Here is a 27,799-nt window from a genome sequence, read left to right on the forward strand (position 1 = left end):
ACTAATTAAAGGCAGTGGTGCTCAGGGAGGCAAAAATGTTATAATCTCCTCATAGTGGTGTTTTTTGAAACTTTTCCAGCCCACGATTGATCAGCCCAGCACGTTCATAGAGTGCTTGAAGTTGCTATGTGCATATTGCAGTCGCCATCGACGACCATACCCTTGCTCAGTGCTCTGCCGCTACCCTCTCGCTCCCTTTAGTGCTCTAAGGGAAGTGGTAGCACTTGACGTAGTGCTCCACCTCCCTCTTGGAGCATTGGAATCAATTGTGTAGCGTCAGGCAAAACTTTTCCGCTCGCGCAAAAGTTATCGCCCAAACGGGGCGCTACATAATTTCTAGCCCATGTCATGTAACTTTCACAAACTGGTAATTTTCTGTCAATAACATCGGCAAAGAATACTAACTTACACACCTTTGGAGCATGTCATACAATATGTGGAATAATTACCAATTTGCAGTATCTGCTAAGTTGAAAGAATTGTATTGCAGGTTTTGTTCTGGTACTCAAATCCTTCAGAACTCCAAAAGGTTAACCTTCATCTGATTTATTCCAACACTGAAAAGCCAATCTTTCAATTGACACTGAAATAGAGATTGGGTAGGTTAGGTTCCACGTTCTCTTTCTCTCGTGACCTTCTGTTCAGATACGCTGTATTTTTTGAGGCTACTGAAGTTGAATGATCTATGAGAGCACAGTGGTGACCCTGGTCAGAACAAGATGCTCAGAAACTCTGGAAACAGTGTCAAACTTGCTCGTCTTTGTGGTGATTGATTTTTGGCTCCTTGCACTTGTTTGGTCTTTGAATTTCTTGCACGACTGAGGTCCAAGGAAACAACATGAGAATGCTGCCTTAAACTCCTCTCGAAACTTTCCTAAAATGAGAGATAATTAATTTGTCCAGTGTATACATTAGAGCTTGAACATTTTTACTTGCCATTAACTTCATTTATTTCCTTCCTTATTTCTTTTTTATTGGTAACATTCGATGGTGACATGAGCAAAACAAGCATTTCTAGTGTTGTGACGAAGATTATTGGGGCTGATAGATTTTCATACTATGTCGACTTGAGCTGTAAAAATACATCCAGCAGTATAATTACAGAATTTATCCTCCATGATTTATGAATTGAGAGAAATCATATTGGGCCGAGCAACACTAGAAATAAATATTAGTGATAATAGTACAGGTTGAACCTCCTTTATCTGGAACCCTTGGGACCTGGCCTGTTCTGGATAAGGGATTTTTCTGGACAAGGGGTGGTCACGTTAAATTGAATGGTAGAGGTACTGAACAAGGGGAGATCGGGGCTGGCTGGCTTGGGGCTGGGAGATCATGTTGTGGGGGGGGGGCGGGGGTGTTGGGGCGGTGGATCATGGGGTCAGGCCAGCGATTGCAGGAGTCGGCAGTGAGGAAGGACTTCAATTTGTTTATGTTGGAGTTCTGCGCATGCGCCACCCGGTGGCCGGGAATGGTTCTGGACGAGGGGTGGTTCTGGATAAGGGAGTTCTGGATAAGGGAGGTTCAACCTGTATCACAAAGTATTGGTTTAAGTGTGATCCTTTTGTCTATGTATATTGGTCTTAAAATGGTAAATAGGCCAAGTGACCAATGTTCCTGCTAAGCTGCGTGGCTGCACAACAGTCTGGAGGTCCTGTGCAGGCTGCTCACTGGCTTTTACATGGAAGAAACCGCGCGTATGTGAAAATGTGATTGGGTCGTGCAGCCAGTTAAAGGGACCGTACAGGAAAAATAATTAGAGGGAACATTGCTAGTGACAACACCAATTGTAATTATAATATACTAAATTGTCGTTAATTTGATATACAGAAGGAACTGCTACTTCAACCAGGAATAAATTGTGTGTCAGTATTTATCGCTAGGTATTGGCTTTTGAGCTAAAAAGCAATGGTACAAAAGTAAAATTCTTGTCAGATCAGAGGAAGTTACCAGGAAAAAGCCTAAACATAGCTTAACCCTCAAGTATTTCTCTGTAAAGTGATTCTTGGGTGTATTTGAATAAAATATTTAGAAGTTAAAAAAATATTTGTTTTGAAAAAGGTTGCCCTGCCCCTCCTGATAAAGCCCATTATTGGTGGAGATTTTGCACCCAGCATCCCTTCCTGCACTCCCCCACTCCACGACCATGAATAGTCGAAAACCTGGCCCAGTAGTGTTTTATCACCAAACCTTGGACACTCAGTGGAGATGTGGTGCCTTCGTTATGAGGTTAGCATATTTTGATCAAGATCAAACCTCTGTTCGGTCACTCTATGACCCAGTACACTTTTTGGCAGTATGTTGGTCACATCGATGGTGGGTGTAATGTATTTGCTTCATAGGTTCTTTGCTTTAGCATTCATAGCAACATATTACTTTAAGAACTAGTTGGTTTATTAACAAAGGTTTAACAATTACACTACACTTTACCAGTTCATCCACTGTAGGTACCTCTGTTCGGTCTGTGCCTTGCAAATGTGTCCCCATCCATCAGAGATGTGATTGCAAACTCACTGCTATAACACCTTGTGAATGTTTAAAAATGTATAGAGACACTGAAGTTGAGAATGTGGGAATTGTATAGGGACAGTATAAGCTAACAAAGAATTCATGGAGGAATAGCCATGACATCTCAGACTCGAGACTGCGAAATGTTACAACACTAACACGTATTGAAACAAAACCCACAGCTTGCAGAAAAACCTCAAGGTCTTATTAAATCATGTTATTAACCTGAAACATTAACAGAAGGTCTTTGTTTAAAATCAGACCATACTTAGGTCGGCTTATGAGTGGACAAAGGGAAAGAGGGATCCAAAGAGAGAGGCTGAACTAGGATGTCACTCTAGCCCTATCGTGTTATCTTTTGCCGAAAATGTATAACCGTCGTCCCTTTACAATGTAACGTCACTTTGTCCGTAGGAAGTGGGTGCGATCTATCAGAGTTGCATTCCTTCTGTCTGATAAGGTCCACGATCGGGATTTGCTTTTTAAATAAAAGCTTGCTTTGTTTAAAGCACAAACGGTATTCGTTTCAGTAATTTTGCTGAACCAGATTGAGGTAAAAGAATCCAGAAATCAACAACCTTATGACCATTTGAAATACAATATTTTGGGAGATGATTTCTCTTTTGGTGGTGGTGGAAAGCTGGTTGTAGCCACCTGTTATACATCTCACCTGAATAAGGAAACAAGGGCGGGTTGTCTAACAGGTAGCCGATCTACTACTGTCGAAAATCGGCCTCCAGTGAAACTCAGCAAGTTTAATGAATTTCGTAAATTTTCGGTTTTAGTTTTCCTTCTTGGTAAGATTGTGATTTCTTTCCCGCTTCTAGTAATCGATAATTATAGACATATCATTGGAAGAATAATTCTTCTCTCTCGGAACAGTCAGACACTCCTCTACTCTCAAAACCCCCAAAATCAGTCTGTGGAAACTTACCACTTAAAAAGTTGTAGACTATGGGATTAGCAGCACTGTTTGCGTACACAAGCCAGTGAGAGAAGGTGAACCAGGCATAGATAGCATCCCTGTCATCAGAGGTTTCAAACATCCCAAAGACCCTGAGGAACAAAACACACTTTAAACTCAGCAAAACTATTTTGATAGCATTGTTGTTATATTATTTAACTTTCGATTTTACTATTTATTTCAATTTGATCACAAACGTGATTTATTTTTGATTTTTGTGGTGTATTAATCTCACCAGTTTAATGGCAACAGATAGAATTGCAAAGTACTTAAATTATCCAACAAGTTTGTTCAATCAGATTTCACCAGCAGAAACCTCACCAATGAAGACGTGCTTGACAACTTCTTTGGTTATTACTTGAGTGATTAATTGTCCTCGCCAATATTTATCCCTCAATCAACATCACTAAAAAACAGATTATCTGGTTATTATCATATTGCTGTTTGTGGGAGCTTGTCCACTCTCCTGATCTTTGGGCACCCTGTGCGGAGGGGAGCGGGTAGGTCCGAAGGCCTCCTCGTAGGACTGCTCCTGGGCACGGCCAAGGGTGCCATCAGCCGGTCCAGGCAGCGGGCGGTCGAGGGGGTCGTTCAACCTGACTGCCTGCCTCTCTTCCGCTCTTACATCCGGTCCAGGGTGTCCTTGGAGATGGAGCACGCGGTGTCCACCGGTACGCTCGCGGCCTTCCGCGAGAGGTGGGCACCGGAGGGACTGGAGTGCATCATCACGCCCGGCAACCAAATTTTAATTTGATTTTACGTTTTTTAAGTTTAATTTGTTTTAATTGCCGGTGCTTTTAGTGTCCCCCTTCCCTTTTATAGGGGGCACTGGGGAAAATTGTGATTTTAGTGCCCAAAAAAAAACCAAAAAAAGAAAAACACAAAAAAAAAACAAAAAAAGGGGGGGAAAAAAGGGCCTTGTAAATGTCTGGAGTGTCACCCAGGTCGGGTGGCACCGTTTAATGTTTTATGTTTTGCAGGTGAACTCCAAAAAAGAGTTTTGTGGGAGCTTGTTATGCGTAAATTGGCTATCACGTTTCCTAAGTTACGACAGTGACTACAAAAGTATTGAAAAGCACTTTGGGACATCTGGTGGACGTGAAAGTCGCTATATAAATGCAAGCCTTTCTTTTTTTAACTGTGACTTAAGTAATCAAGAAAAAATAGGCAAGGAAAATGAACCATTTCTGGGGAGTGAGAAACTGTAGTAAATTAAGCAGAGCAGATGTGGAAATGTATTTTTATCTAAGCTGATACCAAACGGTATTTGTGTGCCTTTTGATTAAAATGGAGTCCTGGCCCTTCCAGAACTTTCTGCATTTTAGCAGCCAGCTTATTTTAAACAGCTAAACCTGCTGTTAGATGACTGATGGTTATCAGACAGCTAGGAGACAAGTCATGCTGAGACAAGTAACCCCCATGGTGCTCTCCTATTGTCTACACTACAGGAGTTCCATGTCACCCCACCCTTATCTTCTAGCCATTATCTCTTTCCTTTACCTCATCCATTTGAAGCAAACAGGTAAACTGACCAGGAAATTGGATAATCCTGATACAATACAAGACAGGTGATAGCCCATTACCTATGACTCATGGAGTAATGGCCGTTTGGCTTTCTGATAACCCTGACAAAAGGAAATATCTTGACACCATTTCAGTACCAGGATATAGTAATTAACTCTTTATCTGTATTCACTGACTGTGAGACAGAGCAATACACAGGGAGAGGCCAGAACTTGGGTTTTACTGTATAAATATCTTGTGAAGCTGTACCATTGGGGAGGTTTTCATTTGGCCCTTGACTGAGTGAAACCTACCCCTTGCGAGCAAGTAAATTAAAAGGGAAACTTCCATCGGAGCTGTAAGTGTCGGAGTCATTCTTTTCTGAGGTCGAGATTTCACCGAGATGCATACTCTCTGTTCTGTGAGTAAAACGGATACAGGCATAGTGCCTCTCCAGTGAAAGGCTTCAGTGGCCAAACAAGGTGAGCCTTTGCTCACAAGAGGTTTTCTTCACTGTTGAATCGCAGATGTAATCTGTTGTCCACAGCTGAGGTACTGCATCTACAAGACTCGGCATTTAAAAGTTAAAGGTATTTTTTTTTATAACCATTTCTTTCTCAGCTCGCCAGCAGAAGAGAACAGGTTCTGGAAAAAATCTCGAGACAGCCCGGGGAAGGTTTCAGTAGGTAAAAGAAAGCGCTAGTCGATCGAAAAGGGTTCCAGGTTCTTATATGATAAGATTTTTATTGTTTTTAATTCGGAAGGGGTTCTTATGTGATAAGACTATTAAAAGAAAAGAAAAAAAGAAAGCGCTAATAATCGATCGAAGGTTCTTATGTGATAAGATTTTTATTGTTTTTAATTCGGAAGGGGTTCTTTTGTGATAAGACTATTAAAAAAAAAAAGAGCGCAATCGATCAAAGAGTTTGGGTACGGAACCTTAAGTTTTATCAGCTGTTATTAGGATAAGTTAAGGACTCGGTCTGTAGTGGCGTACAACGCAGACTGAGAATTTGTTTAGAGGTTATGATTTGTGTACTCACGGGAATATTGTTTGTTGTCCTTGTATTACTGTTGGTTGCAATACCTTTGTGAGTCATTGCCATTAGAGAAACGGGAAGAGTCACTAGGGAAAATTGTGATTCGAAAAAAAAACCCACAAGGATTGATTAAGAAAAGAAACAGTAACTGATTGATCAACTACGGTTGGTTCGTGCCAACATATCTCACACACCCAGACTGAGCCTGAATTAAGAGCCTTTTCAGGCCACGTAACGGCCAGGAGAAGTGGGCGTAGAGAACTCGGTTGGCCGAAAGGATTGTGAGATCAGAAACTGTGGGAAAATCTTAATCATCCAGAATGGGTGCCGGAGCAAGTTAAAACACCACAAAAGGCACACCAGCCTATGTCATGCTCCAGAATTGTGGTCAGTCTTCAATTGACCAAAGAAAAAAAAAACAGTAAAGTGGACTAAGGGTGAAAACAGGCCATTTCCACCCGATGGTTCATTTAATTTAGAGAGAACAACTTGTCTCCAGGAGTGTCTTATAAACAGAGATCCAAAAAAAAAAAGGAAAGTAATAGAAAAGGCCTGGGTTCCGATTCTTCAAGCCCATGTAAAATTAACAGAGGAAGTAAATCAAATGTAAAAAAAAAAAAGAGAACCTGATAGTGACTTATGGAAAAAAAAAATGATGAAGCTAGTAAAAGAAAAAGCTTTATTGAATGGAGAGAGACTTGTGAATGTCTTGTCTTTGAATGAGAGTGCGTGAATGTCTTGTCTTTGAATGAGAGTGCTTCTGTCTTTTTTCCTTGTGTCTGGAAACCTGTTTGGAAAAGTTGTGGAGCTGCCTGTTTGTTTTAGCTCCGCCCACTTTTTCAAACAAAGTGAAGTTTTTTTTTTACCCTTCATAGTGTTGTCCTGTATGTGGGAAGTTTAAGACATTTTAAGTTAGAAGCGCAGGTGTGGATTTATTCGGATGAGAGGTTACGGAGCTAGGAAATGCACAAAGAATAGGTTTGTTGAGACATGGTCCCGGTGGTTAAAAGTTGTGATGCCTTTTTTTTAAAAAAAAAGCCTTTGTGGGTCTCTCGAGGTGCAGGCTGGGGGAGTACACTCTCATTGTCCTTGGTGTAAATTCTTGCTACAAAAGCTTCTAGCTCAGTAAGAGGATTTTTTTTGATAAAGAATAACAGTACAATAGTTGAATTGGGATTTTGAAATATTTCAGGTGATCTCTTGATCAACATTTTGGGTGTATTGGAAAAATCTTGGGTTTGGAAGCCTTTTAATAAGATTAGAAAACAAGTACTTTACATTCTGTGATCTGTGAATCACCATAAGCATAAATGAGAAGTCCGTGTAACACACAGATTTGTCCAGTTCAGAAGCCCACACAAATATTCTCACAATGCTTAAAGGATGTGGAATGAAGTATTCCGGAATGCTTTCCAGAATCTTAAGCAGTTCCTCACTTCAGCACCAGCCTTGGGATTACCAGATTACACTAAGCTATTCAACTTATTTGTGCATCACAAGTCGGGTTTTGCACAATCTGTTTTGACTCAGTTACATGGGGACAGGCAGCGACCGGAAGCATATTTCAGTAGACCCAGTGGTACGCGGACTACCAGGATGTCTTCCTTCGTTGGCAGCAGCTTATTATGCTATGCAACAGGCTCAGACAATAACTCTAAATCATCAGACCATTTTGTATATCCCACACTCTGTCGAGATTTTACTTACTAAATGTGCCACCCAACACCTAACCTCCGCAAGAACCACCAAATACGAGGTCGAACTGTTATCAAATCCGAACCTTATCATCAAAAGATGTACTACCTTAAATCCAGCCACTCTACTCCCCACGGAAGACGATGGCGAACCCCATTCATGTGAAATGGTAACCGAATTAGTGACTAAACCACGTATCAATCTAACAGATGTACCAATGTGTAACCCTGAGCTAGTGTACTATGTTGACGGATCAGCCTTACGAAATGATAGGGGCCAACCTAGAGCGGCTTATGCAATTGTAACTCAGTTTAATGTTGTCGAAACAGCCTCTCTTCCAGACTCCTTTTCAGCCCAACAAGCCGAATTGTTTGCGTTAACTCGAGCCTGTATTCTGGCTGAAGGACACACAGTTAATATCTACACTGTAGAGCTGATAATGCAGCTAAGTCAGCAGCTCTGTCGAAAGGGGGGATGCAGGTGTCATTGTTCCCACTAAGGAAAAATAATTGCTCAGACCCACCACCCACTATTAATGACGTGCTGGCCTTTCAGACACAGGCCAGTACGGAGGAGGTGGTGACCTGGACGAAGGATCAATGTTATAAAAATCCAGAAGGAATATGGGTTCACCATGACGGCCGCGTGGTGGCCCCTAGATCCTTACTTCCATGGATTGCCCGATGTGTTCATACATTCACACATGCAGGCAAAGGGGGATTGGCAGATTATATTTTGGCAACTTGGTATGCACCAGGTATTTCGGCAATTACAAAACAAATCTGTGAAAATTGTGTTACCTGTCAGACAATGAATCCGGGTAAGACGGAAAAAGTAGAATCTGCCTCCCACCCAAATCCAGTCGGGCCTTTTGTACATTTACAAATGGATTTTATTGAATTACCTATGTGTATGGGATTCAAGTATGTATTAGTTATTGTAGATGTGTTCTCTAGATGGATTGAAGCCTTTCCATGTAAAAAGGCCGATGCCACTACTGTTGCTAAATGTTTGTTAAAAGAAATTGTACCGCGCTTCGGAATTCCTGCTAAGCTTTCCAGTGATAACGGGTCACATTTCACGGGAACTGTCATAAGAGAAATGTGTAAAGCTTTACAGATTAATCAACGTTTTCATTGCAGTTATCATCCACAATCAGCTGGACTTGTTGAAAGATATAATGGAATGCTTAAAAATAAGCTGGCAAAACTATGCAATGACACTGGACTGAAATGGACAGAACTGCTGCCCTTAGCTTTGATGGTAGTGCGATCTGCAACCAACAGAACAACAGGCTTGTCACCACATGAGATAGTTATGGGACGTCCCCAACGACTACCTTTTACAGCACCATTTACTGCAAAACAGATGGACATCCACAAAATGGAGGAAAATATGTTGAATTATTGTATTGCACTAACCAAATGTATTTCCAGCTTTCATTCACAGGTAAAGGAAGCTCAAGTCAAGCCAGCGGAAGGGAAGTGTCATAACCTGGAGCCAGGGGAATTCGTTTACATCAAGATTTTTAAAAGGAAAAGCAGTCTACAGCCAAGATTCGAAGGACCATACCAGGTCTTGCTGGCGACCAATACTGCAATCAAGGTAAAGGAAAGACCAACATGGATCCACGCATCCCATTGCAAACGGGCACCCGACCAGGAGGAAGGGACGAAGGAATCAGAGGAACAGAAAAAGGAAGACTGAATAAGGAACTGTATGGACTATGGGGACTGATGGTGCTGGGCTTGACAGGGTTTTACTTCGCATTATTGATTACACCAGGGGTACAGACCCACCACCGAAGGGAATTGCACGTAAACGTATTTATGGCACTGAGTCATAGGTATGCTCAAGAAAGAAACTTGTCGAGTTGCTGGATATGTTCCCATGTACCTGTCCACTCCAGGGGGGGTATTCCCCTGAGATCTGTCCCCTTTAACGAATCAGAAATGGTAGAATGGTTGACAGTGCAAAACAGGACAAAACTAACTAAGGGGCCAGAAACAAAGGAGCAAACAGAATGGAGGTCGGCAGGGTATAAACTTACAGCCTTCCAGGGATGGTACCAGCCCAATTATGATAATAACCATCAGCCTCCCTTCCAAAGCATTACTCCCAGAATAGGAAATCCTGAGGGTATAATATGCCTAGTGAGTAATGAGACAAAAGGACCAGAAATGGGACGCAGCAAGTGTTCCCAAATGATTAAATGGCAAGCCACAACTAATCCGACTGAGAGAAAGATAGCAACCGTTGGCTGGACAACGGTCCATAACAAAGCCCCAGGTGAAGGGTGGGAAGGTGAGACCACTCGAGTAGGGACAGTGCGAAAGGACCAGGAGCTGACGTCCTATAATTGCACCTACTTTATTTGTGGCCATAAAGCCTACCCATGGTTACCAGCCAACTGGACAGGGTCCTGTTACTTAGGATATGTGGTACCCCTTATCAGATCAGTAAGGACTCTAAGGGAGGCCTATGGAAGCCACAGATTTAAACGGGATTTAACGTGGCTAAACGGAATATTCAAGGTAATGGTGCCACCCTATGGAATAGCATCGACCGAATGGCAGTTACGGGAACTGGCTAACTTAGTAGAATCAGTAGCCAACGCAACTTCCCAAGCCTTTGAAGGGATAAATGACGAAATGGTAGCTATTCGAACAGTGGCTCTCCAAAATCGTATGGCCTTAGATTATCTCCTAGCCAAGGAGGGAGGGACATGCGCATTAATAGGTGAAGAATGCTGTACATATATCCCAGATAAATCAGAAGATATCGGCAGTCTAGCTGAAAACATCAGGATGGTTGGGAGCCCTGGGGAAATCTGTGGTACAGGGTTTGATCATATTCCTGCTGATAGTCTTCGCCCTGTATCTATTATTTGTCGTCATTAAGTGTTGCTGTGCCAGGGTTGGAGAAACTATGTTACCTACCGAGACCACGGCTAGAGTTATGGTAGCAACAACTGCTGAAGGCTCTTGTGTAGAAATGGAAATGGAGAGACTGTACAAGATCAGAATGGATTGAGTTGTCCTTGTGAAGGACAAAATGGGGGAATGTGGAAATGTATTTTTATCTAAGCTGATACCAAACGGTATTTGTGTGCCTTTTGATTAAAATGGAGTCCTGGCCCTTCCAGAACTTTCTGCATTTTAGCAGCCAGCTTATTTTAAACAGCTAAACCTGCTGTTAGATGACTGATGGTTATCAGACAGCTAGGAGACAAGTCATGCTGAGACAAGTAACCCCCATGGTGCTCTCCTATTGTCTACACTACAGGAGTTCCATGTCACCCCACCCTTATCTTCTAGCCATTATCTCTTTCCTTTACCTCATCCATTTGAAGCAAACAGGTAAACTGACCAGGAAATTGGATAATTTCTTTTGAGTTTACCTGCGAAAACATAAAACATTAAAGAGTGCCACCCGACCTGGGTGACACTCCAGACATTTACAAGGCCCTTTTTTTCCCCCCTTTTTTTTGTTTTTTTTTGTGTTTTTCTTTTTTTGGTTTTTTTTTTTGGGCACTAAAATCACAATTTTTCCCCAGTGCCCCCTATAAAAGGGAAGGGGACACTAAAAGCACCGGCAATTAAAACAAATTAACTTTAAAACGTAAAATCAAATTAAAATTTGGTTGCCGGGCGTGATGATGCACTCCAGTCCCTCCGGTGCCCACCTCTCGCGGAAGGCCGCGAGCGTACCGGTGGACACCGCGTGCTCCATCTCCAAGGACACCCTGGACCGGATGTAAGAGCGGAAGAGAGGCAGGCAGTCAGGTTGAACGACCCCCTCGACCGCCCGCTGCCTGGACCGGCTGATGGCACCCTTGGCCGTGCCCAGGAGCAGTCCTACGAGGAGGCCTTCGGACCTACCCGCTCCCCTCCGCACAGGGTGCCCAAAGATCAGGAGAGTGGGACTGAAGTGCAGCCAGAATTTCAGGAGCAGCCCCTTCAAATAATGGAACAGGGGCTGCAACCTTGTGCACTCCATAAAAACATGGAACACGGACTCCTCCAGACCGCAGAAATTGCAGGCGGCCTGGGAGTCCGTGAACCGGCTTAAAAATTTGTTGCACGGCACTGCTCCGTGCACCACCCTCCAGGCCAAGTCCCCGATGAATAGTGGGAGGACCCCTGCGTAGAGTGCCCTCCATCGGGGACCCCCGCCTCCTCCGGACGGCAAGATGGTACGGCATGGCGTGAGGAAATTGGATAATCCTGATACAATACAAGACAGGTGATAGCCCATTACCTATGACTCATGGAGTAATGGCCGTTTGGCTTTCTGATAACCCTGACAAAAGGAAATATCTTGACACCATTTCAGTACCAGGATATAGTAATTAACTCTTTATCTGTATTCACTGACTGTGAGACAGAGCAATACACAGGGAGAGGCCAGAACTTGGGTTTTACTGTATAAATATCTTGTGAAGCTGTACCATTGGGGAGGTTTTCATTTGGCCCTTGACTGAGTGAAACCTACCCCTTGCGAGCAAGTAAATTAAAAGGGAAACTTCCATCGGAGCTGTAAGTGTCGGAGTCATTCTTTTCTGAGGTCGAGATTTCGACACAGAGAACCACTCGCGCCTGATTCACCGACATATCATTTCCAGATTCAAAAGGGATTGATTTAGAGAGTTCTGACAGCAGTATTAAATGATTTGTTTTTATGTGTAAAACAAACCTCTGAATTTTGAAATTAGAAAATGAGGAAGCTACGATTCAAGTTTTCGCAACGTTGTGCACTGTCTGCTTTTCTGGTTTGCATAGAAAATTATATCAAAATAATATCCTCTTGGTTAGTTCCAACCTCCTTTGTAGTTGCACTGGTTTTGTTAAGCATTGAAAATCTTGTGATTTTCAGTATCCCATGAGGGAGAACGAACTATACAACGGAGCAGTACATCAGAGCTGCCCAATAATTTATTACACAACGTTGTAAGTGTCTTTGAGCCTAACACTGCTGAGCTGATTAACGTGCCGGTGAATGCAGTGCAGAAGACCGTTTAAAGGTGCACTGGTAGTTGGTAGGATGGGTGCTCAGCCTCAAATGGATTCTTCGCTTCTGTGAAGCCTTTTTCTGCAAATTACAACACTGACTACACTCCAAAAGTACTTCATTGGCTGTAAAGAGTTTTGAGACATCTGGTGGTCGTGAAAGGCGCTATATAAATGCAAGTCTTTCTGCCAATGCTGTCAATGAGCCAATTAATGTAGCTGTTGCAGAAAAAAAATCTACATTGAACAGATGCTCTGCCGAAAGAGTTTAGTTGTTCCATCCAATTAATTCCAGGTCAAGAGCTAATTCCTGCCTGCTTGTTTTAATTCCCACCCTCCACAGCAAAATTGCCACATCTTTGAACGCTCATTAGCAAGGCCATAACAAATTATAACAAGCAACACCAGATGTTTTTAAAAATGTAATTAACAATGTCACGCCCCTTTTTTGGCGTGGCTGAAAACAGGAAGTAGGGCAGTTTCAGGTTATCTGTGTTTTCCGTGAGTTTTGATACCACCACCTTTAGACTCAGGAATGAGTACTACCAAGAACCAATCGAACATTTAATGGAGATAAAAACTCTGGAGCCATTCAGAAGGCAGTTAGATGCTGTGGTGGAAGAATCCTAAATGTTTACGAGAGGGTGAGTTAAATGGACTGCCTCTTCTATACTGAACTCTTCAGAATATCTATTATAAAAGAGACTGTAGTTAAATCACTGCTTAGTCCAAATTGTTATTGTAATAATTTCCTTTTTCAAATGTCAATAAGGTACAGGGTATTTTAAGTAATGTGACTGTTGTCACATGGCATTTCTTGCCTTCTACCAATGAAGGTTTGAAGGTTATGTTTTACAATCGCGACATGACATTACCAATCAGTTATGATATGGATTGTAAACAAACTGGGACTTGACTTTGAGGGGAAGCGAAGGAGAACACACAGTTTAACAAGGTCTTGGCACCGTAGGGAAGGTTTTTGTTGCAGCTACATTTCTGTCGGACACAAATAGTCACGTAGGAGAGATTTAAATTCTTCCACATTGGCTGCTAGTTTATTTCTGCTGTGGCACGGACTTCAGCCATTTCTTTCTTAATTTGAAATTAAATGTAAATATTTTATCAAGGTAGGTGCAATTATATTACTATGTCATGCCACTATCAACCTTTTAGTGTACAAACTTAGTGTGATATAATTCAAAAGCACTTTGAATTACAAAAGCACAAACAGACCACATGTCCCTTTACTGAAAGATTGTCACTACTAAAACGTTGCTGGCTATCACATTCTGCTATTTTACATCTGATATGAGGAGATAAGTTGTTTTGAAAAATGCCATTGCGCATCACAATGAGTGATGTAAAACAATGCACAATTCTTCAAGGCTCTTCCGCTTCTGATAAGGAACCCTTTAATAGAGTGGTATTTTGATCAACCAAATGGTTTTCAATCTTTCGGTAATGATTTATGTTAACCCTTATTTTTCCCTCCTTTCCAGTTTTATTTCTTTCTCTTCTCTTCTCACAAGGTTAACTCCTTACTGGGGTATAGCTGTGTTGTGGTCATTGCTCTTTTGTGTCAGCCGTGGCTCAGTGGGTAGTACCCTCGTCTCTGAGACCAAAGGTTGTGGGTTCAAGTCCCACTCCAGGGCCTCGAACACAAAAATCTAGGCTGACACTCCAGTGCAGTGCTGAGGGAGTACTGCACTGTCGGAGGGGCCGTATTTCAGATGAGACATTAAACCGAGGCCAAGTCTGCTCTCTCAGGTGGATATAAAAGATCCCATGGCACTATTTCAAAGAAGAGCAGGGGAGTTATCCCTGGTGTCCTGGCCAATATTTATCCCTTAATCAACATAACAAAAACAGATTATCTGGTCATTATTACATTGCTGTTTGTGGGAGCTTGCTGTGCGCAAATTGGCTGCTGTGTTTCCTACATTACAACAGTGACTATGCTCCAAAAATACCTCATTGGCTGTAAAGGTTCTATATAAATGCAAGTCTTTCTTTCTCCAGTGCCATAGCCAAATAGCCACGTTTGAGCCTGGACAATGAGTGTTGGCAGTTTATTCAGCCACACTCAGTACTACACTGACTCAACATCCATGCATACTCATTACTGAGAAGCAGGAATTGTGGCTGCTCCCCCCACCACCTCTCATCTCCCTAAGTCGAAGGGACCGAGGACCATTGCAGCACCCCAATTGTTTTTAAAAAAAAAAAATGTTTTATTCGTTGCCAATCTTTCCAATTCTTTGTCAGATCAACTTGTCAGATCATAAACGCCAAAGGTCACCTTGCGCACATCAAAGATCACTCTGCGCCAATGATTTTGCTCTTAGTCAAAAGGACTAGAGCCAAAGCTGCACCGTTCCTGGAAGTACTGCAATACCAGGTTTGTGCCATGGAGGTGGACGGGGCAGGCCCCCCAATTATTGTCCCAACTGAGATCAGCTAATGAAAATAGACTGAGGATTGGTCTTGGGCTGTCTTGGGCTCTCCTGGTCTCTCTGGCTCAGCTGCTCACATAATAAGCTTGCTGGGGAAATCAGTGTCCATTTTACTAGCTGTGTCCCAAAATGGAAATTGAAGATGGGGCAGCAGGCGGCAATACTGGAGAACAGGAACCTGTTTCTTACTTTACTTTAACAGTCTTTGATTACATTAGAACTATAATATTTAAAACTGTCTTCAAAATGAATGACTTCTTTCTTCTTGATTGGGTGTGTGCTTATTTGGAATTGAGCTGGTGTGGAGCATGAACACTGGCATAGAGCAGTTGGGTTGAATGGCCTGTTTCTGTGCTGTAAATTCGACGTCGTTCTATGAGCGTTTTCTCAGTGGCGCGAGAGCTCACAGTATTACCACGGTCACTCACCTCTTTAAGATATTGAGGATGCTGATGGGAAGGTAGCACAATGCAAATACTAGCAACACCACCATCAGCATGCGAGCAGTCTTTCTCCGGGCTCTCATCTGCTTGATCTCCGCGGAAGATGTTCTTTGTGCCGTCCCTTCTTGCGAATGCATTGAACAGTGTGCTGAGTGTGGCTTCCACTTACGTGCGAGTGTGGCTTCCACTTACGTGCAAGTGTGGCTGACGATGTTCCAGGGATCTGAGGGAAGAGAACACGGAGTGAGAAGAATTATCTGAGGCCTCTCATGACTCAGTGGCTCAAAAGATGTGACATCGAGCCACGCCGTCAAATGGGTCTAGGGTTGCCAACTCGGGTCAGACGCATTCCTGGAGATTTCATCCTAGGACCTCCGGAACCACCCAGTCAAGCAGCCCTTTTACCTTTCTCCAACATTGTGATAACTATAATCAAAAGTGTTCAAAGAAAATGGGGAAAAAAAACCACATTATTAATGCCCCTGTGATTTTCCTTCTGGGCTGTTCACAGGATCAGAAGATCAATCGCTGTGCTGAATTAGTTGATCCCAACTGCTGTGGTAATGTTGGCATCATAAGGGTAAAGAGTGATTGGCCTTGGCTTAACTGTGCTGAGCCATATTGTCCGCCAGCCCATTAATGCTCAGTGTCTAGGGCTCACACGTTTACATAGATACCAGAGATACAAAAGCCCGTGGGACCACAGCGTAAGGCAGCACTTTCAGGAGCGACAAGCGATGAACACTGAAAAACCAGAGAACAATATCAGGGAGAGAAAAAAGAGGAATTTTTTTTAAAGTAGATTACTGTTTTGTATCAAACAGGAACAATGGAGAGACTAAATTGGATCAATTTTTGAATGTTTCGTTTTAAAATTGGATTCTCAAGAAACATACATGCACATATATATTTTATGAAGCCACTGTACATATAGCTATATATCCACACACATTCTACGAAACTACAATAACAACTTGTATTTATATAGTGCCTTTAATGTAGTAAAATGTCCCAAGGCACTTCACAGGAGTATTATGAGATAAACAATTTGACACCAAGCCGCATAAGGAGAAATTAGCACAGGTGACCAAAAGCTTGGTCAAAGAGGTATGTTTTGAGGAGTGTCTTAAAGGAGGAAGGAGACATAGAGAGGTTTAGGCAGGGAGTTCCAGAGCTTAGGGCCTAGGCAACAGAAGGCACGGCCACCAATGGCTGAGCGATTATAATCAGAGATGCTCAAGAGGGCAGAATTAGAGGAGCGCAGATGTCTCAGGGAGTCATGGGGCTGGAGGAGATTACAGAAATAGGGAGGAGCAAGGCCATGGAGGGATTTGCAAATAAGGATAAGAATTTTAATATCGAGACATTGCTTAACCGGGAGCCAATGTAGCCAAGTTTTGGATCGCCTCTAGTTTATGTAGGGTAGAACGTGGGAGGCCAGCAATGCATTGGAGTAATCAAGTCTAGAGCTAACAAAGGCATGGATGAGGGCTTCAGCAACGGATGAGATGAGGTAAGGGCAGAGACGAGCAATGTTACGACGGGAGAAATAGGTGGTCTTAGTTATGCTGTGGATTTGTAGTCGGAAGCTCATTTCAAGGTCAAATATGACACCAAGGTTGCGAACAGTCTGGTTCAGCCTCAGACAGAAGTTGGGGAGAGGGATAGAGTCAGTGGCTAGGGAATGGAGTTTGTGACAGGGACCGAATGGCTCTAGTTTACATAGACATATAGTGTACATGTAGCTATATATCCACACACATATTCTATGAAACTACACATTTACATATATATATGAGGATGTTTTACTCTTTCTCTGCATCAATGATCTAAAGCATTCTATTTTCAGACCCTTAGGTGATGCAGCTTTGCTCTCTATTTTCTATTAAAGCTCTCTTGTCTTCACCACCCACCTCCATGTACCTTTCTTCCTGTTATGTATGTAATAACTCGATAAGCAGAATACAGTAAACTCACTCAGGTGCAAACCTGGCTCAACTTTATTCGGGCCCAAAATGTCCACATTACATGGTGGCTTGCCTTATATACCTGGCCCGCGCACACGTGTGTACAGCCCAATGACCCCTGGTGGCTAGTAACCCCAAGCATACATACATGACACTTCCCATTATGGCACAGATCATTTACGATTTACTTAGTAATCCTTTACATGACTGGTAACTCTCCTGTGGCATTGCTCACAGCTAATCTGAAACCTCAACTATTCCAACACTCTCCTGGCCAGCTTCCTCACCAAACTTCAACTCATCCAAACCTCTGCTACCCTAACACCTAACCCGCACAAAGTCTTGCTGGCCCCCATCATTGGTGGTCATGCCTACGGACACCTCAGCCCCACAATCTCCAGTGCCCTCGGTAAACCTTTCCTTTTCTTCACAGGAGGGACGAGTCACAGGAATGGAAAGTTTGGGGGGGTTTGTAGGGCTGGAGGAGGTTACAGGAATAGGAAGGGGTGAGCGGAACTTGGAATGGTTGAGTCTAGCGGTGACAACAGCATGGCTGAGGCTTTGACCAGTAGCTGGGCTGAGTGAGAGGTGGGGGTGGGCCATGTTACCGAGGGGGCTCCAGGCAATCTTTGATCAAGCTTTTGGTCACCTCTCCTGATGATGCCTTCTTTGTCTCGCCGTACATTTTATTCGTAATGCCGCTGTGAAAATTGGGAATGCTTTTCTGTTGTTAAGGACGTTGATTTTACAAATATTCTGGTTGACTTAAGTTCTTACTAAACTGATTCATTCACTTGAGGAAATTACCATTTTTGGAAAGAAGGAACTGATTTTTGACATGTGCGTGCTTCATCAAATTAATTTCAAATTCAGTAATAAATATTTTGGAGTAACTGCTGCCAATGAACTGGAAAGCACTGGAAGCTGCACAGAAGCATTCTGCACCTAAAGGTCAGGTCCCAAATTTAAAAAATAACGTGCAACACTTTTTGTGGGTTACACATCAGAAGACTTTTTCCCAGTTTACACCAGTTTTCGTTGCTGTACGTAGGAAATGATCAGTTCTGTTTTTGTAGATGCTAGCTTTCCAAAGGCTGTTTGTGCACCTATCTGTCTACACAGCTTTCTAAATATTTGAAAATATGCAAAAAACATCAATAATAAAGGAGCCATGTAGGTTACTATACAAAAGCAAACGTGATAGACGTTATCTGGAAAAAGAAAAAGAAAGAAACAGATTTTATAGTCGATGGGTAACATGGTATTATTGTTGATGTCACTATGGAACTCTTTACTTCTGCCAGTCTTCTCTGCTTACAGTCTACAGAGTATTTTTAAGCCTTAACTTGGTGTCACCCAAATATTACTTCTTCATTTGCATTATCTTCACTGGTCTTTCCAACCTTGGTGATACCCTGAGCTACACGCCTGTCCTGCGCTATGGACCTCGACTCTTCACGTTGAGATCTCAATAATAAAATAAATGTTCCTTGTTCAATAATATTCTTAGATAATGCTTTCCTCTGGGGTGGCAAACTTTCCTACTGCTAAAGGATGTCTATTTGGGGAAAAAATTTAAACTTTCCTACTTATTGGCTGATATCTATGACTGACAGACTTTATGTATCTGATTGCTTTAAGGCTCTATCCATCCATTACATTGAAAGAAGCCACCAGTTTTCACTTTGCAAAATATTTTGCTGTTACTTTTCTGATGCAAGTGAAATTATTTGAATGGAATATTCATGCCAAAGGGTAAACCATTAGATTTAGATCACAGTCATCAGGAAGGGGTGCATTTATTGAAGGAGAAACATTGACTTGCATTGAGATAATCAATTTAAAAATACGATACTCTTTAAAAATGGGCAAGTTTATTATGGTAAAGTATCTTATGAGATACTTTACTGTGGCTTAGACACTAGAGAGGGTCCAGTGAGGTGATTGGTGATATTTCCTGCTACCATTTCAATCCTATTCATAAAAAAAAGTGAAGGAGTTTGTTGTTCAACATATATTGTGTAAACTCATCGCTGTGTTCAACACGGCTGCTCTGTGGTAATGTTTTCATAGTGGACTGACCCTGGCACTAAGCCTACCCAAGAACTCCTTAGTACAGCAACAGTGAGAAATCATTAATGCTGAACTCTGCCTAATCACGCCGAAGGAGTTCTCTACTTGAATGGCTATTCTGTTTCATGTGAACAAAATCTCTGACAATCTCACTCAGAGATTGTTTGTGTAAGAAATGGAAACATTCACACTGGAGCAGTGGGAGTGCTCCTCTGATATCGAGATTGAGTCATGTTGCTGGGGCAGAGTGGAGGGACTTAACAGCAGTTGGCTGTGCTATACTTGATCTGGAAGTGTTTGATAGTGACACTGAGTGTCCAACATGAGAAAGGGCTTCATTCCCCAATAATGACATTCCTTGCCTTGATGAGTAGAGAAATGTAACGTTTCCCCCAAAAAAGTAAAGAAAATTTTTATTTTCTTGTCAGAGTGCAAGATTAATGAAAGATGCCACCCTTCCTGTATTTCTCATTCAGTTAGACTGTTGAACTTTCACTAAAAAAAACAATAAAGGTGGTACCTTTTTAACTCTGCATTGTTTAATTGTTTAATCCCATTAATTTGATACAGTACCAATCTGTCTCTCATCACAAATGTACGCTTAACCTACTCTTGTATAAAACATTTACACGCAAGAGATTTTGCTTTTAAGATTTATTCTCACTGCATGGTTACAGATGTACCACGCCCTGATCTTTGACCCTGACTACCACCAACCAAATGCTTCATAGCAGGTGCAGCAGTGTCTGAACTAATGTGAATTTTCTTCGTAAAACTATGTTTAAAATACCAGCCGGGAGATCCCTCGACGTCCCTGGAGGAGATGAAGTGTGGCGGGCTTCTGTCTGCTGCCGTGCCGTGGCACTTATCCCGTCCCAAATCTCGGGACGACGGTTCTTTGAATATTCAGGATGGGTATCTGCGTCGGCAGCAACGCAACAGAAGTGACCCCACTGGCTGAAAAGGCGGGAGTCAGAGTACCACCCTTCCCCCTCTGAAAGGGGGCACCTGAAATCCAGGATCAGGTTGATTGGGTCCTTCAGAAGGCCAAGGACCCTCTGCTCTCAGCTGGCATGGGATCTGCTGGGCCTATCGGGGGCGAATGCCCAAAGCTGGATCTTAATGTAACGGGTACGATCCTGGGCTATAATTTTCTTGGGAAGGTGTGAGGCATAGGAACCCAGTGTGTCCAGGTTCTGCCGTCCCCCTCCCCACTCTGCCAGTATTGTGCCCCAGATCTGTGCTACCTATCCTGGCAAGCCAGAATTTTTACCCTGTAGTGGCAACCTTTCTCTTAAACTAAATAAGGCCATTTTTTCATTAGTTTATTGAGTAATTGTTTACTTACGGTTCATAGTTATGGTCAAAAATTAAAAACTATGAAGGGATAGCAATGCGGGTGAAAGATGTCACTCATTTGAGTGTGGGTTACTTTGACGTATACCCTACTTAACTGCACAATGTTATGCTATTAAGTAGGAGGTAATGGTTAACTAAAACATAGAATCATAGAAATTTATGGCACAGAAGGAGGCCATTCCGCCTATCATGTCCGAGCCGGCTGGAAAAGAGCTATCCAGCCTAGTCCCACTTTCCAGGTCTTGGTCCGTAGCCTGTAGGTTACAGCACTTCAAGTGCACGTCCAAGTACTTTTTAAATGCTTATGAGGGCTTCTGCCTCTACCACTCCATCAGGCAGAGAGTTCCAAATCCCTACCACCTTCTGGGTTTAAAAAAAAAAGATTTTCCTCAACTCTCTTCTACTAATTACTTTAAATCTATGCCCCATGGTTAGTGACCTCTTTGCTCAGGGAAATTGGTCCCTCCTATGCACTCTATCTCAGCCCCTCATAATTTTATACACCTCAATCAAGTCTCTGCTGGGTCTATCAGAGGTGATCATGCCTCGGAAATGCCTCCAAGCATGCCCAAAGCTGGATCATAATGTAACAGGGATGATCCTAATATCTGTTGTTGGGAAAATGCAGGGAGTCCATTATTAAGGAAGTAGTAGCAGGACATTTGGAAAATCATGATGCAGTCAAACAGAGTCAGCATGGTTTTATGAAAAGGAAATCATGTTTGACAAATTTGCTTGAATTCTTTGAGGATGTAACAAGCAGAGTGGATAAGGGGGAACCAGTGGATGTGGTGTATTTGGATTTCCAGAAGGCATTCGATAAGGTGCCACATAAAGGTTACTGCACAAGAGAAAAGCTCACGGGGTTGGGGGTAATATATCAGCATGGATAGAGGATCGGCTAACTAACAGAAAGCAGGGAGTCGGGATAAATGGGTAATTTTTCGGTTGGCAGACAGTAACTAGTGGGGTGCCGCAAGGATCGGTGCTGGGGCCTCAACTATTTACAATCTACATTAATGGCTTGGTAAAAGGGACCGAGTGTAATGTAGCCAAGTTTGCTGATGATACAAAGATGGGTGGGAAAGCAAGTTGTGAGGAGGTCACAAAGAATCTGCAAAGGGATATAGACAGGCTGTGAGTGGGCAAAAATTTGACAGATGGAGTATAATGTGGGAAAGAGTGATGTTATCCACTTTGGCAGGAAAAATAAAAAAGCAAATTATTACTTAAATGGAGATTATAAAATGCTGCAGTACAGAGGGACCTGGGGGTCCTTGTGCATGAAACACAAAGTTAGTATGCAGGTACTGCAAGTAACTAGGAAGACAAATAGAATGTTGGCCTTTATTGCAAGTGGGATAGAGTATAAAAGAAGGGAAGTCCTGATACAACTGTACAGGGTATTGGTGAGACCACACCTGGAGTACTGCATACAGTTTTGGTCTCCTTATTTAAGGAGGGATATACTTGCATTGGAGGCAGTTCAGAGAAGGTTCACTAGGTTGATTCCTGAGATGAAGGGGTTGACTTATGAAGATAGGTTGAGCAGGTTGGGCCTATAATCATGGAGTTTAGAAGAATGAGAGGTGATCTTATTGAAACATATAAGATACTGAGTGGGCTCGACAAGGTAGATGCAGAGAAGATATTTCCACTCATGGGGAAATCTAGAACTAGGGGACATAGTTTCAGAATAAGGGGTCGCCTATTTAGAACTGAGATGTGGAGGAATTTCTTCTCTGAGGGTTGTAAATCTGTAGAATTCTCTGCCCTGAGAGCTGTGGAAATAGACAGATTTTTGAATGATAAGGGAGTAAAGGGTTGTGGGGAGCGGGCAGGGAAGTGGAGTTGAGCCCAAGATCAGATCAGCCACGATCTTATTAAACGGCGGAGCAGGATCGAGGGGCCAAATTTCCTGCTCCGATTTCTTATGTTCTTATGTTCTCCGCTCAGCCTCCTCTGTTCGAAAGAAAACAATCCCAGCCTATCCAATCTTTCCTCATAGTTCTCCAGTCCAGGCAACATCCTCGTAAATCTCCTCTGTACCCTCTCTAGTGCAATCATATCTTTCCTGTAATGCGGAGACCAGAACTGCACGCAGTGCTCTAGTTGTGGCCTAACTAGTTTTTTATACAGTTCAAGCATAACCTCCCTGCTCTTATATTCTATGCCTTGGTGAATAAAGGCAAGTATCTGGTATGCTTTCTTAACCACCTTATCTACCTGAATATGCTTCCTTTTCAAATATATAAAAGATTTTTAGTCCCGAAAGCGGCACAATTCTCTTACGGTACAATATGGTCCACCGATGCCTCATGTACTCGCCTCCCCAGTGCTGGTTACAGACCGAGAAAAGCATGGTTTTATTGGCTAATTCTGGGATCATGCTGCTGTATTCCATTACAATAGCTTGAGGAATCATTATCACGAAGGATATGAGCCAGATAACAATGATGCTGTTCCGAGCTCGCTTTGCTGTGCTTTTAAACAGTAAGGGATGGCAAATTGCGTACCAGCGATCAAGAGCTATGGAGCTGGGAGTCAGGACTGACACAGACACTGACACTGTCTGCAAAAGAAAGGCCAGCGTCAGAATTAAACCCAAAACACAATTGTTCTGTTGTGAATCTGAAACCACTGCAATCTGCTTTAGTAGCAGTAATTTACCTTAATCCTAGTCTGAGAGTTTTTCTGTAAAGAAACTTTTTATTTAAAAATAATGTTTTATAAAAAAAAATAGCATCCTTATGTTATAAAACGACTGTTGCATTGATGCAAATTGGTTTCAGGTGCACATGAATATGACATTTTCTTTACAAGGTTTTCCTGGTCTTAGCGAATCTGCCATCTTTATATTGGGGTTGCCAGTCAGTGTGTGAGCTTCACTTCACCGCAATCAGTTATTTATTTATTTATTCGTTCACTGGATGTGGGCATCACTGGTCAGACCAGCATTTATTCCCCATCCCGAATTGCCCTTGAGAAGGTGGTGGTGAGCCGCCGCCTTGAACCGCTGCAGTCCGTGAGATGAAGGCACTCCCACAGTGCTGACTTTGTTGTAGCGGTTTGGTGCAACTGAGTGGATTGCTAGGCTATTTGAGGGCAGCAGATTTCCTTCCCTAAAGGACATTAGTGAACCAGATGGGTTTTCCCAACAATCTGTTAGTTTCATGGTCACCATTATTGATACTAACTTTTAAAAATATTCCAGATTTATTTAATTGAATTTAAATTCCCCAGCTGCCATGGTGGAATTTGAACTCGTGTCCCCAGATCATTAGTCCAGGTTTCTGGATTACTCGACCAGTAACATAACCACTATACTACTGTACCCCTTGATGGAAGCACTCCTCCACAACCAATGAAAAAGCAACTTTAAATCAAAACTTTAATTATTTGATGTCCGCAGCAAAGCAGTTATTGCGCAGTTCATCATACATTGACCCTTTCCCAAGCTTGAGCTCAGTGGTGAGGCCACATTCGGATGATCAGGATATAGCCTCCTCCGTTTGCTAATTTAGCAAGTGGTTTTCCTCGGGAATGCAGGAATGTTAGTCAGATGAAGGGATGAGTATTGAACTGAAGTTTAAAACCCAAACCTATCTAAACAGGCAGTTGGAATGATGGATTTGGTTTGCAGGCCTTCTCATATACAACACTGGTGGAGATTTGGCTCTCAGTTAAAGGGTGGGAGTTCAAGGCCCCATGTCGATTGACACACAAACTCTCATTGGAAGAGTTTTCCCAGTTATCATTTAGGCTGGTGAGATTGAGCCCAGCGGGAGGGCAGTGTGCTCAGAGGGACGGGCAACTGGCAGAAATAGTCTGCCGCCCGCACCCTGCCTGCCTGCCGCCCCCACGTCAGAAAACAACTAAGGAGCCTAAGGCCTGGACCATCCCATACAATGGGAGAGGGAGAAAATAGAAAGGACCTAGAAGGGGAAAAGTAGTGGTGATGATTATAATTTGTTTTTAAATATTCAACCGTGTTAAATGAAAGTTGGAAGCCTTATATTAACATTCATATGAAATTCTTTTCCGTGCTATTGTAATGAAGGTAATATCCCATTTATTTTAAATGTGTTATTGCCTCTGCTAAAATGTGTTCACACGCTTGTAATTTCCAGGGCAGAGAGATTACATGGCTAACTCGGTCAGAGAGTCGAGATAGCTGTACCTGTAAATAGGGTATCACTTTGCAAAGGGTCTGACCGAAAAACCAGGTCTCAGTGATATCCACCACCAGGCTGGCAGGCAGGCAGATGGCAGTGACCAACACATCTGCCAGTGACAGGTTCACGATGAAGTAGTTTGTCACAGTCTGCATGTGATGGTTCTTCCACACTGCAAAGCACACTGGAACAGAAAAAGTCAGTCGGTACAAAAATGAAATTAGAATCCGATGAAGAATCCCATCCAAAATATTAATCAATTTTCCTCTCTCTGATGCTGATCGGTCTATATTGTATTTCTAGCATTTCACGTTTTTATGCTCTCCCGTTCACAGTTTTTCTCTACGCCGTGATCTTTTATGTATTGTGACAACTCTCCAGGAGTCACTATTCTGTTAGTGACTAATCTGTCAACATAGGAATCTGCTGGTGACTTTTACTGTTTCTTAATTATTGTCATATTATGATATTATGGCACACCAGGCCCATATCTGATCATGGGGTTTATTGTTGGGGGGGGGGGGGTGGAGGGGGGGTCAAATTTGTGGAGCGATAGCAGGCTAAAAATATAAAGAGCTATTATTGCAGTTTCTGATTTTTTTGTGTATCTCTCATTCAACAGCCTGCCTGGGATTTTTGGCACCAGCCCATGTCCCTTACCGTCAGAAATCTACATCATTTTGCTTTCCCTACTGGCAATAACTGTGGACCAGAGTGAATGGAGGCTGGCAATGAGCTCATTTGTTGTTCTACTACTGCTGCATCAATCATCGCTTTGTGTTCTGCTCCCTTCAGACAGTCATGAAATATTATAGACAAATCAAACATTCAACAGGTTAAAACAACCAATCAAACGTATTTACAAAATTGGGTAGAATTATAAATACAAAGCATTAAAGTAGAGGACAAGGCAACTACGATTTGTAACATAAAGTTAATCAGAACTTTTACTAGTCATTCTCCATTAGCTAGAATAGACTTTTGTAATAAATTAAAGTCCTTCATACAACACAATGAATGATAACAACCCAGACTGGAGCTTAGTTCCCTTAAAGTGATAAGCGCAGGACAAGTAAAGATATTGTAAAGAACAGGAGTTGGTGCATTTTCGTTCTGATTATTGTCAGTAGAAATTGATGCTCACATTGTACAGAACAGGAATAACTTCTGATATATGCAATTAATATTTGAATTTTGCAGTGAATCAGCTTGAGAAACAGTACCATCCACGATAACTGCATTATCACGCCTTTAACATAATGGATGGTAAGAAATAAAGAGGCAGAATTTCTGTGGCTCTTTCAGAGCAGCAACAGCAGATGATCGGAAATTCACTGCCAAGTATTATACTGGTGTCTTTGTAGAACCATCTATTTTCAAATGGAGAATAGTATGTGAGATTGAGTTTTGAATTTGTCCAATCACGTTCAACATTCATTTTTAGTACCTATTCTATTCATTGAGAACAGGATTCTATTAATGGGAAATAGGTACAAAAATATTTCTGAATGTTATGAGGGTCATAACCCAGTTTTACCACCAGAGGGCACTCCAGCCTTTCAAAAAGCAGTCGGCAGACTAAAACGGCAGGACAGAATGGGGGCAAAATTTGATAGTCCCTGAAAATGGGCGAGGGGATCGCAGTGTGCGATTAACCTGCACATGTTCAATGTGATGCAGGCAACACACCAACTTCGTGCTTCCTGCTGATTAACATGATTTCTGTGTGCAGCCAGCTCTAACTGGACCATCAGCAGGAAGCCCGAAATTGAGAGAGGCTAGCACAAGTTAAAGCTAGCCTGCATTGCTTAAAGCCAACCTGCACCTCTTAAAACCATGCATTGCAACTGAAGTAGGTGCTGCAAGTCATTTTACCACTGATTCTGACCTGGGAAACACTCAATACTGGTACAATGAAGGAGAGAGCGGGCTCCAAAGTTTTCCAATGCTGCATTGGTGGAGGAGGTGGAAAGGAGGAGAGATGTGCTGTATACGCAGGAGGCCCTCCAGACACACGCAGTGGGAGAAGATAGCTGGGGTGGTCAATGCCAGCAGTCAAGCCCCGAGGATCTGGTTCCATTGCCATAGGAAGTTCAATGACCTCACACGAGTAGTCAAGGTTAGTAAATGTATCTTCAAATGCCATATCCTACCAGCTGCACCACTAGCCTCAGCACACCTCCATCATTCACCTCCCAATAACCTCTATCAATCAGGACTCATACCTAACATTCATAGCTTCACCTCACCCTCACACATTGAGCACACTGCATGCCTCACAACATAGCAACACTGGTCTCAGATCATGATCTGTCTGCTCTGTATACTTCTGGCAGATGCTCACTGTGGCGTCTGGTGCGATTCACCCCACATAACGGACACTATGGATCCGAATTTTGCGCCCGGTATCTTTTACAAACTTAGAACTAAAATTGATGGGCTGAAAATCCTGCAGGGACCAATGACCGTTCATGACCGAATTTCTGATCAACGTTATATAAGAAAGTTGTGGGATTATTGGATCCTATCGTGCTATTACAAAGGTCATCAACATGTAGTCAATCAGTAAAAGGTCCAACATCCAGTATGGACACGATGGGCTGAATGGCC

At 42.6% G+C, this 27,799-nt stretch overlaps 1 protein-coding gene across 1 annotated transcript in view; it reads right to left on the minus strand.

The window, feature by feature from the left end:
* Positions 1 to 683: 683 nt before the first annotated feature.
* LOC139279583 (orexin/Hypocretin receptor type 1-like) overlaps positions 684 to 27,799 on the minus strand; it is a 50,240-nt gene continuing 23,124 nt past the window's right edge. Inside the window, exons 3-8 of the mRNA XM_070898704.1 lie at positions 25,195 to 25,373; positions 23,307 to 23,586; positions 18,630 to 18,793; positions 15,601 to 15,779; positions 3,443 to 3,564; positions 684 to 874 (exon numbers count right to left, since the gene is read on the minus strand). Of these exons, the coding sequence (XP_070754805.1) occupies positions 684 to 874; positions 3,443 to 3,564; positions 15,601 to 15,779; positions 18,630 to 18,793; positions 23,307 to 23,586; positions 25,195 to 25,373 (1,115 nt within the window). The remainder of the gene's footprint in view (positions 875 to 3,442; positions 3,565 to 15,600; positions 15,780 to 18,629; positions 18,794 to 23,306; positions 23,587 to 25,194; positions 25,374 to 27,799) is intronic.

This window comes from Pristiophorus japonicus, chromosome 14 (assembly GCF_044704955.1).
Source record: "Pristiophorus japonicus isolate sPriJap1 chromosome 14, sPriJap1.hap1, whole genome shotgun sequence".
NCBI classification, from domain to species: Eukaryota; Metazoa; Chordata; class Chondrichthyes; family Pristiophoridae; genus Pristiophorus; species Pristiophorus japonicus.